Raw genomic sequence first — 18646 nt, 5'->3', positions numbered from 1 at the left:
GAGGTTATGTAGCTTGTCTAATATTGCACAGGTAGCCAAGTACTGGAGATGAAATGTAGACTCCAGAGCTCATGCTCTTAACCTTGACATGAGGGAATTCAGGCCACCTGGGGGCAAGAAGTTCTGAGAGTCTTCTCGATGTCAATTATCTCTTAATCAAGAGTGGTTTTACAGTATTATATGAAAAAAAATTCATATAATTTGAGAATTTGAATTTGAACTTGAGAAAATTCAAAAGAAAACTGGATGCAACCTCATCACCAGATGAGGCTCTTGTCTGGAAAAATGTCCCCTTAGTATGGTTAATTATAATCAAATATCTTTTTAAAGTAAAGGTGCTGAATGATGTCTCTTTCGACCAAATTAAACAAATAGAATCCACGTCCTCTGGAGATCAATCCATGTGACTATGCAGAGGACATAGATGTTTGACCAATGAGTCAAGAACAAGTGCATTCAAAGGTAAGATAAAAGGTTTACTCTGTTATCAAGTCATTAGACTTTTCTGCTCTGCCAGAGCAACTTGGCTGGAAAAGAGGAAGTCTTCCTGGAAGAAACAGGAGACAAGAGTGAAGACGGATACCACTTTGGGTTTAATTTGAGAGACCAAAGATAGATGGATCTGAAGGTGGGACCAATGCCAACCCATCTTATTTGGCTTCCTGCCCAGGACTGTGTCTAACTCACCCATCACAGACCAGCCTCTTGTTCCACCCAGTATCAGTCATTTAACACACTGTATCTTCCACCCAGCAGGCCTGCCCAGTAGCCCTGGGCGTTCCACGGTCCTGAATCTCAGAGAAAGGCTATGTTGCAAGTTCCTTCTTTGATAGGTATGAAAGATGGAGCCTCTTATCTCTTGGGGAAAGCACTTTGTTCAGACTTTCCAGTGTTCCCTTCACAGTTGAGAAGCCCTGAAGTTTGTCTTGTGAAGGCAGAACTGCTTCCCAGCATTCCAGAGGAAAATTCCACCAGTGCCTTCTAGATACCAATCTGTTCTCTTGGCTTTATCCAATCCACTTAATATCCAGTCATCAATCTACAATATCCCAACTGTAAATCCACTGCCAACAACTCCATTCTCTGACTTTTATTTTGCTGCAAAGTGCGGGTCATTGTGTGGCTCAGTCCTCAGGCTCAGAAAGTTGTATAGAAGTCACTTCTCTCATGAGTTATTTTATTTATTCAGCATTTGTGTATATTATAGACCATGTTTCAGACATTCTCTGAAGCATTTTCCTATTATATTCACTCATTTAATCTTTGTAACCGTCTCATGAAGTGTTATTTCCATTTGGCAGATGAGGCTTAGAGGAGCTTAAGCAATTTGCCTGACGATGCACAGCTAGGAATTGGTAAAGCTGAGGTTCAGACTTAGGCAGGCAGATTCCAGAGTCCCTGATTTTAATCACTGAGCTATGCTGTTTGCAAGAGAACTTCAGAGTGGCCCCTGATGAATGTCTGTTAACACAGGAGAAGGGCATAAAGCTCAAGGCAAGGCAGGAGGCCAAAGCTTCAGAAGTATAGCTGATTGGGAGATGGGAAGGGATGGTAAAAAGGAAACTTACATTGCTTGAGAGACACACTCTGGCTTGTCAGGCTCCCTACTTCCACTCATTAGGGACTGTTGCTATTCTTTTATAACAAACCATTAGTCCTTGCCAGTGAATAGGCAAGACGAGTTAATGACTGGAGGAAAGAGAGGAGGTGGGAGATGGAGGGCAAGCTGCAATTTCACTCACGTCTGACCTTGATGGCACAGGTTCTGGTTCCTTGCTGGATGCAATTCCATGTACCCTCTTGAAAAAAACAATCCAGTGATGTCTGGGTAGTAGGTCTTTTTTTTTCATCCTAGATCACACGGTAGCACTGGATTGCATTTTGAACGGGTGTTGTAACATTTGTGTGCTGTTCCACATTTGGGTTTAGTGACTCAAAAACTAACAGTGCCTCCTTAAATAAAGAAAAATCCCCCTGCCATTTACTGTGTTGGGACTCTTTTCAGTGTGAACACTTGTTCCCATCTTTGAAAGTTCTCAACTTGAAGGTTCACATGTAGAGGACTTACTGTACTAAAAATTCTGAGAAATACTTTCCTCTGAAAGAGCAGGCCATCAGGCCTTGTGGAGTTCATCTTATTTGCCTCCATCCTGGAATATGACTTATTACCTCCCAGTGAGCAGAGAGTGTGTCTTTCCTGTCTTCTTCCTTATATCACAGAGTGATTTTTGGAAGGGCCTCCACCCCTATGCTTCTTAGGGATATCATATAAATAAGACAGTGAAATACTCTTGTAAACATAACAATGAATTTGCCTCAAAACCTACGGATTTCAACTTTTCAGTGAGGTTTATGACAGTAATGACCTCAAGATTACAGAGCAAGTACTGTGAGTCTGGCAAATGCTTGACATGTATTATCTTTATTCTTCACAACCATCCAAGGAGGTAGGTACTATTGTTATTGACATGTTACAGAAGAAGGGGCAGTCTTGGAGAAATAAAAGAACTTACTCAAGATCATATAACTATCAGGTGATGGGCTCTGGATACAAACACATGCAGTTTGCCAGCATGGTCTTAACTGCTGCACCAGACCACAAGGCTTCTCTTAGGAGAAAAGAGGGTTGGTATAACGTACACGTCATTTCCTTTAAAAAATTCATTTTTGGGGACTTCCCTGGCCATCCAGTGGTTAAGATTCCACTCTTCCACTGTAGTGGGCGTGGGTTTGATCGCTGATCCAGGAATTACAATCCTGCATGCCAGCATACCACGGCCAAAAAACCCAAAAAATCATTTTGTAATATTTAACATAGGAAAAAAAGGAATATTATGCTTAGTGTTTCTTCATTTATTCTAGATACCTCTATAGCTATCATCTCCCACTGTATTCCAAGCTCTGTTCAAGCATTACACATATAGCAACAAATTCCTCCGGATGGAGAAAGTCAGAAGAAATTAAAGCAATGTTAGACAAATCAGTAAGAGTTTATTATTCAGTGCCACCTATATGCCCAGTACGGTGCTGGGCAAACCTATGTAAAGAGAAGTATCAGAAGACCCTGCCTAAAGTAAACCATACACAGAGAGGAAAAACATTTCGTTTGGTTACAAAGAAATGAAGCTGTTTACACTGAAAGCATAGAAACTAACCTCATTATTTAGAATCATATTTTATAAACAGCACAGGTAAAAAGCAGCTAGGATGGTGGACTTTGGGTAGTGGAAAGGGGTCGATTCTGGGAGTCAATCAAGCACTTTCCGAGGGCTTTGGCCAGTTAGGTGGGGGAATACTGCTGAAAACCAGGTAGACAGGTCGCTGCTCACCTGGAGCTTATAGTCATTCTGGTGAGAATATTCCCGCCCCGAGTCACACTGCCAAGTTCTAGCTATCTGACCTTGAGCGAGGAACTTCTCCTGCCCCTGTTCTGTAAAAGAAATGGGGTCAAGACTAGCGACTCTGCCACTCAGATTCCGGGTCCAAAGCTTATCCTGACCGGTGTTCCCCGAGAAGGGTGGGTGAGACTCCCGGGAGATGCGCTGCGGCCACAGCACAGCTGGGGCGCAGCCGCGGGACCGAGAGCGTTCGCGTTGCGAAATCGCTTGTCCCTCGCTGCGCCCCGTCCTCCCCGCCGCCGCGGCGGAGCCGGAGGAGGCGGAGCCGGCGCCTTCCCGGCTCTCGAGCTGGGAAGCTGCTGAGGAGGCGGTGCGGCGGGCCCGGGCGGCCGAGGCTCGGGAGGGGCGGCGCGGGGAGGCTGGCAGGCGGCGCCGGCGGGGCGGGGAGAGCGGCGCGGCGGGCTGGGCGCTCCCGGCTAGAGGAGTCCGCTCCATGCCTGCGGGCCGAGGCCGGCCCCTGCGAGCCGCCGACATGAAGAAAGACGTGCGGATCCTGCTGGTGGGAGAACGTGAGTCCCCGCGCGCCGGGGGGCTGGCCGCGGCCGCCGCAGCCCCTGCCGCCCCGCTGCCCTCCCCTCCGCGCCCCCGGGCCTCCCAGCTCCTCGGTTCTTCTCTTTCGGCTGCGGCCCTCGACCTCTCGCCTCCCCGGGTCCCTCCTGAGACCTCCCTCCCCGGTCCCACCATCGTGTTCCACCCCCCCCCAAGCCGCGTCTCCATTAACCCCTGACCGCCCGGCCTCATTCGGCCGAAGGTCCTCGCCTCCTTTCCCACTTGGAATCCTTTCCTCCCGGGCCTCCCCGTTTCCGAGGCCGCCTCCTCTCAAGCCCTCTCGTCTTCCGCGGAGATGCCTCTGTCCCCGCCAGGCAGGTGCTGGAACAGGCAGGCAGACCGGCGGCCAGTTGGAATGGCGTGAAGCGTCTCTCCCGGGGAAGCCAGGGGGAGGGCTGCAGGACTGGGCGACTTGTGGGCAAGGTCAGGTGTCTCTGCCTCTTTCTGCGCTCGCGGTCTCCCTCTCTCTAGACATGTAAGACGCGGAGCATTTTTTAAAACCATCTTTGCTCTTTGCATTGGAATCACTGGGTATTTTCCTCAAAAACGTACTCTCAAGTTCAAGTTATGCAAGTGTTCAATGAATGCTTATCTGAGGAGGGTCCGTCTGTTGAGAGAATTATTGTAACCCTGAAGTCTAGTTGCCCTCATCTTTTAAAACATTATTGTAACAGAATACGGTAGACTCAAACTTGGTAGTTAATTTTAAAATAACGGGCACAAGTGAGACCCAAATAGACCAACATACGTGACCCCCCCCCCCCCCAACCGTGAGATTCGTAGATTTCACTTTTGAAGATGTGGTAAAGGAAGCATGTCTGTTCACTGACTTGGGGACAGAACAGCAGGGACTGCTTGATATCTGTTGTGCAAGGTACATGACTCAATTGGTAGGACTAAAATAAGAAAGCGGGCTGGGGAGGACTGGATTGTTTGTTTTGAAGTACATTTGGTAATGCTCTGGTTTTCCCAGGTGCCTCAGTGGTGAAGAATCCACCTGCCAGGTGGAGACACGGGTTCAATCCCTAGGTCAGGAAGATCCCTTGGAGAAGGAAATGGCAACCCACTCCAGTATTCTTGCCTGGGAAATCCCATGGACTGAGGAGCCTAGTAGGCTGTAGTCCATGGGGGTCACAAAGAGTCAGACCCAACAGTGAAAAAACAAGTTAAGGCTCTACCATTGCTTGCTTTGAAACTTTCTTTTCTGAACTGTTCCATTCTAGAGTAGCTCCTCCAGGTCACTGTGATGCTCTCCAAGGAAGAAAACTAACATACTTTTACTCTCTTCTGTAGTGTTCTTTGCTATTCATTGAAATCCTTGTTCACCTGCTGTTGAATCAATAGAAATTTTCCTTTAGAATAAAAATTTAGAAGTAAGCTTGGCCAGACACAGTTTACTTTTTGGTTTGCAGCTGTGAATTTTAGTTTTAATTTAAACCACATATGTATCTCAATCTGTGTTTTGCATGGACTTCCTTGACAAAGTTCAGGGAGATGATTCATGTTGATACATTTGGAGCAAGATAGGGAAAGTAGTGAGTAGATGATGGGCTGAAAAAACTGCTGCTTGAAAGACAATTTTTTTTTTTAAAGCAGAAATTCTCTCTTTTGGTTTTAGTATTGAATTTAGCAATTACATGTAATCCTTAGTCTGTAAAGTATCTAAATGGAAACGCTATACATATGTGAGATACGTGGTCAGCCTTAGGACATTTAAGTTAAGATGTTAACAGTGTTACTTATGGCAGTGGTTTAGTTGCTAAGTTGTGTCTGACTTTGGCAACCCCATGGACTATAGCCCACCAGGCTCCTCTATCCATGGGATTTCCCAGGCAAGAATAAAGCCTTCATTTCTGAGGAAGATATTTTTCTTAAAGAAAATATTACCAAAAGCTTTAGGCCTGATATCATATATACATGATTTTTCCTCCCACATTTAAGAATACTAGAAAGAGTTATACTTATTTGAAATATTTAATTTCAGTTAGTTATATTAAAGGCTTGTATACTGGGGGGAAATGAGTGAAACATTACTTTTTGAGATTTAATGTATCTTGACAGCTGCTTAGCCTAGCTGAAATTCTAGATAAGTAGTGTGACCAAGACTGTTTTATTTTTTGGCCCCACTGTGCAGCATGTGGGATCTTAGTTCTCTGATCAGGGATCAAACCCATGCTCGCTGCATTGGAAGCATGGTGTCTTAGCCACTGGACCATCAGGGAAGTCCCAGGACTGTTTTAATACTGGTCCGATACACAAATTTATCAGAAATAATAATTCTGTTATATTTTTAAGATGGTTCAGTTCAGTCACTCAGTTGTGTCCGACTCTGCGACCCCATGGACTGCAGCATGCCAGGCCTCCCTGTCCATCACCAACTCGCAGAGCTTGCTCAAACTCACGTCCATTGAGTCAGTGATTCCGTCCAGCCGTCTCATCCTCTGTGGTCCCCTTGTCCTCCTGCCTTCAATCTTTCCCAGCATCAGGGTCTTTTCCAATGAGTCAATTCTTCACATCAGGTGGCCAAAGTATTGTATTTAAGATGGTTAACTAAGGGAAATAGGAGAAGAAAAGAAAACATTGTCTCTCTCGTTATTGTTTCTCTATCACTTGAGTACATTTTATTGCTGTCAGTGTCAGTCCCTGCACCACGCAGCGGCCTTGTCATTCACTGAGGCTCCCAAATACTTGTGAGTGGTTTCAGCAGTCCGTTGGCTTAACCTGTACTGTACTCTAGAGGTGAAATGGATCTTTTCTTGGCCCATCCAGAATTTGGATTCTGAGCCAACAAGGTTTTAACACTAACTAGTTGCTTAATGCCTATTGACTGCTTAGATCAGAAAAGCTAGGCTATCTATAAATATTAAAATGTTTATTTGCAAAGAAAGCCAAAGTATTTTTAAGTATCTTCTTTACCTTAATTACCGAGCATATTGAATACTATTCAGGCCAAATTAAAAGTCAAATACCATTCTTTAAACAACCTTTAAAAATGCAACCACACAAAGCTTACTTTTTCAGGTTATAACTTTTCATAATCAATTTCATTGGCCAGAATTTGCATTTAGCTAGATTTGCATTAGTATGTTTAACAAATGTCCTTGTTATAGTATGAGGAATGAGCCTTATTAACCTTTAATCCAAATCATGTATCTACATTAAAAGTACACAGGATAGCCTTAGTTTTAGTGGCCTTGTTTTAAATTAAACTGAGATATATTGGTCTTCTGGTCAAATCAGTTAAGAAAGTGGAACTGTTGTCATCCTTTTAAATAAATCTGGTAGCTCTTTTTTGTCTAACTGCTTAGTTTATCATCAAAACCCCTGCCAAACTAGCTCAAGCTTTGGTTGGCTCTGGCCTAGGCTTTTGTAACATCTCCTTAACTGGTGTCCCTGCTTCTAATTTCGTCCATTCTCCATGTAGCAGACAAGAGTCATCTTTAAAAAATATCTCAGATCCTGTTACCCAGCTTAAAAATTCTCCGATGATTTCTACTTTCACTTAGAATAAAGGCCATCACACTTTTTAAAGCAGGCCTAACAGAGTCTTTCACAATCCGGCCCTTGCTTTGCTCTTGTACTACTCTCTCCTTTAGTTTGCTTTCTCTACAGGAAGTCTCTGACCCAGGCGTTATCCCTCCTCCCTTGCATAAGTGTTCACTGTTTGTTGTTGCTGTTGTTGCCTGGGCTGGAAGGTAGGCTTCATAAAGACCGTGGATTTGTCTTGTTTATTGCCATTTCCCCGGGGCCTAGAATAGGCCTGGCACAAAGTAGGCACTCAAATAGTTGTTGAAAGAATGATAGTTTATTTACACTAGTAAATAAACAAGCTAGTTTATTTACACTTCATTTCCTAAACCACTCCTCTTAGTCATAAAAATGTGATCATTCTCCTATCTTAAAATCAAATCTGCTGTGGTTATTGTTAGGATTTGAAGGGGCCGCATTCATCCAGTCTCTAGTTCCATGTTAGCTTTATTTTGTTGGAGGAGATTCCTGTGTTCTGGCAATGCCATGTCTAGTTCATGAATTGGCTGCCAGGAATTGTAGTCCTTGCCAAAAGAGGTCAGCTTCTCCTTGAACCAGCAGAGGCCTTTTAGAGGTTTGAAGGAGTTAGAGAAAGATTCTTTAGGTATAAGAGTTAAAGAGACTTCAGGAATAAGCTAGTATTTATTTTAGAAAAAGACTTTCAGCAATCCTTTTGAAAACCACGTTGCTCTCCATTCTGTTCGTTGTTAGAATGACATTTAAAGATTAAAGTGCTCCAGTTTTAATTATACTGTGTCTGGGTGATAGATACTCAACCCAGTATGGTACCTACTATCATGTGGGTGATTGGCCACAGAAAGTCCAGTCTACTAGGTTGGTGCAAATGTAATTGGGGTTTCGGACAGTGAATTTTAAATGATTATAGCTAGGCTCAACCACATCTTTATTAATCAAAGTAGGAACCATTACAACCAACACATTTTCTGCCTCCTGCGAGATGCTTGAAAAAGAGGTAGCAGGTTGCTGAGAGGTCAGGTGACTATGGTGGATGAGGCACAACGTCGTAGCCCAGTTTGTTCAGCTTTTAAAGTGTTGGGTGTGCACCGTGCAGTCAGGTGTCGCCATGAAGAACTGGACCCTTTCGGTTGACCAGTGCTGGCCGCAGGTGTCCAGTTTTCGGTGCGTCTCATGGGTTTGCTGAGCCTGCTTCTCCACTGTAATGGTTGTGCATGGATCCAGAAAGCTATAGTGGATCAGATGGGCAGCTGACCACCAGACAGTGACCGTGACCTTTTTTTGGTGCAACTTTGGCTTTGTGGAGTGCTTTGGAGCTGCTGCCTTGGTCCAACCACTGAGCTGGTCATCGCAGGTTGTTGTATACAGTCCACTTTTTGTTGCATGTCACAATCTGATTAAGAAATGGTTTGTTGTTGTGTAGAATAAGAGAAGACAACACTTCAAAACGACAGTTTTTTTGATTTGTGGTCAGCTCATGGGATACCCTGGAGAAGGCAATGGCAACCCACTCTAGCACTCTTGCCTGGAAAATCCCATGGACAGACGAGCCTGGTGGGCTGCAGTCCATGGGGTCACTAGGAGTCGGACATGACTGAACGACTTCACTTTGACTTTTCACTTTCATGCATTGGAGAAGGATATGGCAACCCACTCCAGTGTTCTTGCCTGGAGAATCCCAGGGACGGCGGAGCCTGGTGGGCTGCCGTCTCTGGGGTCACACAGAGTCGGACACGACTGAAGCGACTTAGCAGCAGCAGCAGCAGGGGATACCCACTTACTGAGCTTTTTTGCCTTTCCAATTAGCTTCAAATGCAGAATGAGCATAGATTGGTCCATGTTGAGTTCTTCAGCAGCTTCTCATGTGGTCATAAAAGGATCAGCTTTGATGATATTCTCAATTGGTTGTTGTCAACTTCTGATGGCTGGCCACTGAGCTCATCTTCAAGGCTCTCATTTCCTTTGCAAATCTTCTTGAACCACCATTGCGCTCTATGTTCGTTAGCAGCTTCTGGGCCAAATGTGTTGATGTTGTGAGTTGTCTCCACTGTTTTACGACCCATTTTGAACTTGAATAAGAAAATCGCTTTTTGTCCAACGTTATTTCCGTAGTCTAAAATAAGTAGCAAGTAATTAGTCATTAGCAAAAACTCATAAAGCGAGAAATGTGCATTAAAATGGTGTATAACATAACCACATTTAAGAATATATTCCAGTATCAAATGGCAGAATTCTACAGTGCAAAACCACAATTACTTTTGCGCCAACCTAATACATAGTCTGTTTTGTTTATACAGAGAGTCTCTTCTATATCCTCCTTATACACATACTGAGACTTGTTTTCTGCTGTCTCTTCTGCTCTTCCCGCTCCAGTTGGGCACTAGTGTTGATGGAGTTTGAAGGAGAGGGATAGACCACATCATTTGTCCTTCTGCAGCTGACATTGTCTGCGTATGGTCAATGAAATTTTCTTTTGGAACAGTTCTCAGCTATTTCCCCAAATTTTAAAGTTTTGCAGTTTAAAATACAACTTCATCATCACTCTCCTCCTCCCTTTGTATTCTAATTACAATAACTTAGGAAGAGCCAACAAGGCTTCTTAATAAAGAAGCAGATAAAAATGAGTAGATCCCTTTGCTACTTGAAGCATGGGGTGTTTGTTATCAAGAAGAATTTCCCAAAATGGCTGGTAGGATGGTAATTGGAACCAGAGAATGTTATTTCCGCTTCATGAATATTAAGAATTTGCTGTCATTTGGAACTGGATGTTCAAAAGCTTTGATGAAAAGACAAAGAAATTTTTAGCCTGGATAAATCTAAATAATTTACTCTGTAGTGATGAATTATGCTTCCCATGGATGACCTACTTAGAAGCATGGAGTTTCAGACTGAACTGTAGCATGTTGTGTTGAACTGAATCAGAAGGCCTTCTGTCCTTGGGAATAATTGTGGCCATGCTTATAATTTTTGTAGATCACTTTAATATTTGTCAGGCAAAATAGAGGAAGTAGAGGCCATCAGATGGCTGGCTAACAAAGGATAATTTTTTGTCCTCCATATCAATACTTATATCGTATATAATAAATTTAATTCTAGTTATTGTTATAAAACTGTACTATATAAAATATTTATTATATATTGTATTTATATTAAGTATAAATTTTAATTGATACAATAACTAGTGAAGAGCTTGGGATATTGTTCCTTTATGGAAGTAATTTTTACTTTTTGGAGTAGTTAAAACTGCTTAGTGCTTATAGTGCTTATACTCATCTGACATTGTCATAGGGACTTTGTGTTTTTTTGGCCTTGACCAGGGGTTGAACCGGCACCCTTAGCAGTGAAAGCATGGAGTCCTAACCGCTGGACCCCCCAGGGAATTCCCATAAGGGACTTTTTTGATCATAGGCTTGTTAAATAGCTTTACATTTCTAATAATCTATAACATTATTCCTTATCTTCAAGGCATTCATTTATTTCTCAATTAAAATTAGCTTGAAAGTGGCCTGTTTTAACTTTAAACCTGCTGCTTTATTATTTCTTTGATAGTCTTACTCAAGGTTAGGTGGGTAGACCTTAAGAGAAGCAAAACAGCCCTAGCTTAGATTCTCCAAAGCATTTTGAAACTAAATCATATCTGTGTAACCCTTTATTAGTTACAGCAGCTATCATCTCACTGCTCCTCCAAATGGAAACCCAAAATGATACTACTGAAAACATGCCTGCTTATTTCCTTCCCAATTCACTGTACTGTCTCTCTTACTCTCTCTTGCTATTATTTTGAACTTGTTTTAAAAAAGGAAATCACTCTTGGATTTTTATGTGGAAGAGATTCATGTTCTTTGATTTTTTTTTTTAAAGGTCTTTTATTAGACAATTACTTCAGAAACTAGATAGGATTTTTTTTACTCTAGTGAGTGCTACACTGCCTCGGATTCCTCAACAGATGAGGCAGAATATGAATGAGTAAACAGAATATCACAGTCTGAAAGATAGTATCGATACAAATTTATGCCTACTTTTTGGTCCCGGAAATTTATTCCTACTCGTTGGTACCGCTCTCCTAAGTCTGTGTGACCAAGCATAAGTAAAGTTTTAAAATTGCTGCTGTCTTTCCAAGACCTCCTCTCCCCCAAGCTGTTCCTTTCCTGCCTCTGAGGCCTGCCCTGTTGGAACAGACATGGTGGCAGGTCTGTGCTTTTGCAGGAGTTGCTGCAGACAGCCAGAACTGCCCCGAAGAGCTGAGCTGTGAAAAATTCTAATTTTCTTCAAAATAGTGATCTTTCTCCTCTGAAAATATCACTGGAGATACAAAGGGTCCTTGGGGAAAGCAGAAGGGGACTAAGACTAAAAAGGGGTTGTTCTAAGAAGAGTGATAAGGATGGATGCACTATAAAGGTTATGGTTAAGGGGAGCTTTAAAGGTAGCGTGGAACACCTGTTGAAGACCTGCTTTTGCTAAGGGAACCCAAGTGACGGTCATAAAGGAGAAATAAGCCCTTAGCTGTTTTAGAAACTACTAGGCATTTTGATATTGTTAATCGACATAATTTTGAACACTTTGTTTAACATTTTGAGTTGAGGATTCAAGGGTAGGTTTCTTCTGAAACTGGTGAGGGCCTTAGAATGGTAGAATACAAATAAAATTTTTTAAAGATAATGAGTTGGCCAAAAAAGTTGATTTGGGTTTTTCTGTACAATCTCATAGGAAAATCCAAACGAACTTTTTGGCCAACCCAGTAATTCTAAAAAGAGGATTATGAGAAGAATCAAGACATTAAAGTAGGCAGACTTCTCAAGACCCAAGAGTGGGACTTGTTTTCGTGACCAAGGAGTGTCTGAGTTATTAAGGATCTGATTCATTTTTTTTCCCCCATTCCTAACATAGTAGATCAAGGATAACATTATAGACCTGTACAGCTGACCTTTGAACAGTGCGGGTTGGAACTGCACAGATCCACTTATCTGAGGATCTTTTTCAATAGTAAATACTACAGCACTCCACAGTCCACAGCTGGTTGAATCCAGGGATGAGGATACAGAAGAACTGCTGATGCAGAAGGTCGACTCTAAGTTATACCAGGATTTTCAGCTGTGCTTGTGCCAGCGTCCCTTACCCTCGGTTGTTCAAGGGTCAGCTGTCTGTGATACCCAGGAGAGTTCTTCAGAATGGAAGAGTTTCTGGGGACCTCTGTGGTGGCGGTAGTTGTTGGGTTTAGGAGACCAGGGAAAAAGCAGGCATCTCTCTTGGGGCCAGAGAGGGCCCGAAGTTCAAAGGTCACAGGTATTGTATAGGCATTGGATCTTCTAAAAGGTTTGGTAAATGTCTTGGGTAAGAAGAGGGTAGCTTGGCTCATTTTAAGATAACCTTTTGTTGTTGTTTAGTTGCTAGGTTGTGTCCAGTTGACCTTTGAACAATACAGGGGTTAGGGGCACCGACCCTCTGTGCAGTTGAAAATCTGCATGTAACCAGCCCTCTGTTTACTGGGTTCCTCTGAGTCTGTGATTTCACATTGCAAATCTGCAGATTGAGTAGCACTGTGGTATTTGCTGTTGAAAAAAAGTCCATCAAGGTGGACCGCACAGTCCATACCTGTGTTGTCCAAGGGTCAGCTTGATTTTACCTCCACTGTGAATAATCATGTGGAATTAGGTTGGAGACTATAAACGTGGAGATGAGCACTAACTTGAGCTGGCTGAAGGTTTGGAGTTGCTGGAACCCTAAACAAGGTCGTGATGGAAGGAGTCATTTAAGTTATGAAATGCTGAATGTAAGCCATCAAGTACTAGAAATTCCTGGACCCCATATTGGCTCCATGGGTCCCTCTGTGTTCTTACAGATAGATGAAAGTTTTGGTCAGATCACTGTCCCATACACAGAACAGATAACATGCAGTTTGGGGATCTGTCTGCCATTTTGAGGATACTGCAGGATAAATTACCATTAATGTAATGTGTACTTTTGTCTGTTATAGGCCTGTTTTCTAGCTGTGCTACATGCTGGTTTAGATAAATCATAAAATATAAACATTAATAGCATCTAATCCATTTTTTTTTTTAACTGATGGGAAAATGGTGGCCCAGAGAGAGTCAGTGACAACTCAGGGTCATGCTGTTAATGGCAAAACCGGTTCCAAAATCCTGCTCCAGTGCCTGCTTAACTCCTTTAATTCAAACTCCTCCTCAACACAACTACTACTGTTTTACGTGTTTAATGTGTACCAGGTGTTGTCCCAAGCGTTATGTATCTGTCATCTTAATCTTTTTACCATTTCTGTAAAGCTCTTTAGCATTATATTTTATAGATGAACGAAGTGGGGCTTCGTGGCTCGCCTGAGGAAACACAGCTTATAAGCGCTGACACCGAGACTGCAGTCCAATTCTGTCTCATTCCACAGCCTATATTCTTTTTTTCTTTTTTTGGTGAAATGTTTGTATAAAATGTAAAAAGATTCATCTAACAAATACCCATCACCTGGCTTAATAAATAAAACATTACCAATCAGTTGAAGCTCCTCCTCGTTGTATTTCCCTCCCTTTCCCTCAAAGGTAACCAACCACTTTCTTGAAATTCAAAGTTGTGCTCTTAGCCACTATGCTCCATTTTACTAAGTGCATTTCCTAGGAGCTACAGATTGACTACTGAGCAAGGAAAACATGTTCCCTGCCCTGTGGAGTTTCCTGTGGGTGATCGTGAAATACTTGTTTCTCAGTCTTTCAGGAGATACTCATTAGCTGGTAGGACACATCAGGTTTTTGCCAAGGAGGTCTAGGAGATCCTTCAGGAGACCACGGGTGATGTGCTGGAAGGTTGCTTAGATATCTTTACTGATTTTTTTTTTTTCTTCTAGGGAGCTGCTTTTATGAGCTTTTTGATTTCCTGCTATATTTAGAGAGACTTCTGGGAGGAGAAAATATTCACTTTTCTTCCTGCTCTTCCTTATTTCCCCTTCCCTTTTTAAAACAGAATGATTGAACATAGCACTCGATCCATACTTATATTATGGCAGTTTTATCTGTTGTTTTATACATTTCCCATATTATCCCCCAGAGTATCTAAGACTAAACTTTCTTAGAAGACAACTAGGTAAATACTTATCAAATAAACTGGTTAGGAGTCTGCAGAAGAAAGATGGGTCATTAGAAGCATAATACTCTGTGTTCTTCTAGTGTTTTTCCTAGTTTGGTTCGGGCAGGGCACAGCTATGTCTGAGTGGAACTTGTGCTCTTGGATAGAAATTCTGTTAACAGTGTTTCTCAGTTTTTTGAGCCATCCTTTCTTTTTAGAAATGCAAAACCATCATGCTGTCTACAGTCTGACAATTTTCTGAAACTACCTGGGTGTCCTTCAGTTGAATTCAATTTTGACACTAACTACCCTGGATTAGCCTCAGATCCTACAAATTAAGGGGCAAGATCCCCAACAAGATCACCTTTACTTTTTAATTTCTATCTGCCAGTGGGGTCCCCAGACTATCCACACTTCTTTCTGGCTGACTACAATTAGGGGCTTTGCACAACCCCTTGGGTTCAGTAATTCACTAGAATGACTCACAGAACTCAGGAGAGCGCAGTGCTTAAGATTACACAGACGAACAGCCAGATGAAGAGGTACCTGGGGGAAGGTCCGGAAGGGTCCTGAGCTCAGGAACTGCTGTTCCTGTGGAGTCAGGGTGTGCCACCTTCATGGTCCATCCATGTGTTCACCAGCCAGGAAGATTCCCAGAGCTTTGATATGTCCAGAGTTTTCATATAGGGCTTCATTAGGTAGCCCCTTCATTGAACTCAGTCTCTAGCACCCCAGCCCCACTTCCCCAGGGGTTTTGGGGTGGGGCTGAAGGTTCCGACCCCCTCATCACGTGGTTATTTTTTCTGGCAGCTGACCCCTATGCTGAAAGCTGTCTAGGCCCTCCCTTCCCCTTTAATAAGTCACCTCATTAGGATAAATTGAAGCATGGTTGAAAGAGACTATAACAAAGGACACTGGTTTCACTCAGGAAATTCCAAGGGATTTTGAAGCTGTGCCAGGAACTAGGCGTAAAGACCAGATGTATTCTTTGTTGTACACATCCTCCTTTGCTAGTTGTGATTTGAGGATTTTGCTGGTGGGCCAGTGGTTAAGAACCGCCTGCCAGTGCAGGAGACATGGGTTCAACCCCTGGTCTGGGAAGATTCCACATGTTGTGGGGCAGCTAAGCCTGTGCACCACAATTACTGAGCCCATGCTCTGGAACCTGGGAGCCACAACTGCTGAAACCCTAGAGCCTGCCCTCCACCACAGGAGAAGCCACTGCAAAGAAGTCCAATGCAGAAAGAAGACCCAATGCAGTCGAAAATAAGTGGATTAGAACTAGCTATAATTTCAACGTTAGTTATTTGTTTTACTAAAAGCAGAGTAACTTTAGAATTGTTTTTGAATGCGTCAGCAGTTTCCTGCTATTCACAGCTCTTCAGTTACTCTTAAGAAAAGCTGTGAATGGGAGAGTTCCAGGAGCTCCCAAGGGTAGGCCCGATTTCCAGAACAGCAGTGCTGAAGCTGCAGCAATACCACTGTGTTCGGGGCAAGGTGGGATCAAGTTACGCACCTCAGTCTAGTTGAAGTGCTACAAGTTCTTCTCTCCTCTGCAGTGTGAAACTAGAAAATTGCATTCAGTGTTTTCAAATATCTGGTTGTTGTGTTATTCAGACTCATAGATGTTAAGTGTGTATTAATACTTCCTATTCATAACAGTGTATGAAATGGCTTAGGAGTAGTTCAGAGGAGGAGGAAGGCTTCAGTAGCCCCAGGATGTCAGATCCCACAAATTGTAAGGTAGAATTTGAGGTGTCCTTCAGTTAAGTTGCTCTGTCGTGTCCGACTCTGCGACCCCATGGACTGCAGCACACCAGGCCTCGCTGTCCATCACCAACTCCCAGGGTTTACCCAAACTCATGTCCGTCGAGTTGGTGATGCCATCCAGCCATCTCATCCTCTGTCGTCCCCTTCTCCCACCTTCAACCTTTCCCAGCATCAGGGCCTTTTCAAATGAGTGAGCTCTTAGTATCATGTGGCCAAAGTATTGGAATTTCAGCTTCAGCATCAGTCCCTCCAATGAACACTAAGGACTGATCTCCTTTAGAATGGACTGGTTGGATGTCGTTGCAGTCCATTGGACTCTCAAGAGTCTTCTCCAACACCACAGTTCAAAAGCATCACTTTTTTGGCACTCAGCTTTCTTCACAGTCCAACTCTCACATCCATACATGACCACTGGAAAAACCATAGTCTTGGCTAGATGGACCTTTGTTGGCAAAGTAATGTCTCTGCATTTTAGTATGCTGTCTAGGTGGGTCATAACTTTCCTTCCAAAGAGTAAGCGTCTTTTAATTTCATGGCTGCAGTCACCATCTGCAGTGATTTTGGAGCCCCAAAATAAAGTCTGACACTGTTTCCACTGTTTCCCCATCTATTTGCCATGAAGTGATGGGACCGGATGCCATAATCTTCGTTTTCTGAGTGTTGAGCTTTAAGCCAACTTTTTCACTCCCCTCTTTCACTTTCATCAAGAGGCTTTTTAGTTCCTCTTCACTTTCTGCCATAAGGGTGGTGTCATCTGCATATCTGAGGATATTGATATTTCTCCCGGCAATCTTGATTCCAGCTTGTGTTTCTTCCAGCCCAGCATTTCTCATGATGTACTCTGCATAGAAGTTAAATAAGCAGGGTGACAATATACAGCCTTGATGTACTCCTTTTCCTATTTGGAACCAATCTGTTCCATGTCCAGTTCTAACTGTTGCTTCCTGACCTGCATACAGATTTCTCAAGAGGCAGATCATGTGGTCTGATATTCCCATCTCTTTCAGAATTTTCCACAGTTTATTGTGATCCACACACTCAAAGGCTTTGGCATAGTCAATAAAGCAGAAATAGATGTTTTTCTGGAACTCTCTTGCTTTTTCGATGATCCAGCGGATGTTGGCAATTTGATCTCTGGTTCCTCTGCCTTTTCTAAAACCAACTTGAACATCAAGAAGTTCATGGTTCACGCATTGTTGAAGCCTGGCTTGGAGAATTTTGAGCATTGCTTTACTAGCATGTGAGATGAATGAAATTGTGCAGTAGTTTGAGCATTTTTGGCATTGCCTTTCTTAGGGATTGGAATGAAAACTGACCTTTTCCACTATAGTTTGGCCCCAGGTAAATAGCAGGGAGGGAACACAGCTCCACCCATCAACAGAAAATTGGATTAAAGATTTACTGAGCATGGCCCCACCCATCAGAACAAGACCCAGTTTCCCCCTGAGTAGGTCTCTCCCATCAGGAAGCTTCCATAAGCCTCTTACCCTTCTCCATCAGAGGGCAGACAGACTGAAAACCACAATCACAGAGAACTAACCAATCTAATCACATGGACCACAGCTTTGCCTAACTCAATAAAACTATGAGCCATGCCGTGTAGGGCCACCCATGATGGACAGGTCATGGTGGAGAGTTCTGACAAAACGTTCTTCTCCACTGGAGTTCTTTGCCCCTGGAGAAGGGAATGGCACACCGCTTCAGTATTCTTGCCTTGAGAACCCCATGAAGAATATGAAAAGGCAAAAAGATAGGACACTGAAAGATGAACTCCCCAGGTCGGTAGGTGCCCAGTATGCTACTGGAGATCAGTGGCAAAACAGCTCCAGAAAGAATGAAGAGAGGGAGCTGTCCTTTAGAGATGGTGAATGTTTGGAAAAGTAGACCAGAGAAGGGGGATGGTATTTTTAGATGAAGAAAACCATGTGAGTGGGGCCAGGATTTGTCATGGCTTGTTTGGGCTTACACAAACAGAATGGCCTTATTGGAGTAAATCATGTATGAGGACTAGCAAGAAAGAAAGACATGATCTGGGTTAAATTATGTATGATTTTCAAAGGCCAGTAGAATAGCGACACTTTGAGGTAGGTAATTGAGAGTCAGGGGTGGCTTTTGATCAGGTGAGTTAGGAAATGTAAAGAATGTGCAAGAAAGATGGACTGCATTTGTATTACTGATGCATTAATGAGAGGAGAGACTGGGGAAGGGGGTGGAAAGTTGTGAACTAGGAAGTGTTTTGGTAAAAGTGCTATATTTAGGGGAAACTGGGAACAGAGAGGAAGGAATGAGTATTAATGTCAGAGGAAGTTTGACAGAACTTGAATGATCAGTAGAAAGGGTTAGGCAAAGATGGTTAC

General features: G+C 43.1%; 1 protein-coding gene across 12 annotated transcripts in view; it reads left to right on the top strand.

Annotated features, from left to right (window-relative positions):
- Positions 1–3647: 3647 nt before the first annotated feature.
- RHOT1 (ras homolog family member T1) overlaps positions 3648–18646 on the top strand; it is a 60981-nt gene continuing 45982 nt past the window's right edge. For 5 of the 12 annotated variants that reach the window (XM_069542685.1, XM_069542682.1, XM_069542678.1 and 2 more), the window contains exon 1: positions 3672–3907. In XM_069542685.1, coding sequence (XP_069398786.1) covers positions 3832–3907 — 76 coding nt within the window. In that variant the 5' untranslated portion in view covers positions 3672–3831. Of the gene's footprint in view, positions 4822–18646 lie in introns of all 12 variants that reach the window. The other 7 variants (XR_011246984.1, XM_069542680.1, XM_069542676.1 and 4 more) reach the window with 4 other exon arrangements.

Source organism: Ovis canadensis, chromosome 11 (genome assembly GCF_042477335.2).
Source record: "Ovis canadensis isolate MfBH-ARS-UI-01 breed Bighorn chromosome 11, ARS-UI_OviCan_v2, whole genome shotgun sequence".
In the NCBI taxonomy this organism is placed as follows: Eukaryota; Metazoa; Chordata; class Mammalia; order Artiodactyla; family Bovidae; genus Ovis; species Ovis canadensis.
Note: the sequence above shows the minus strand (reverse complement) of the source record. Positions and strands in the feature narration are given on the sequence as shown.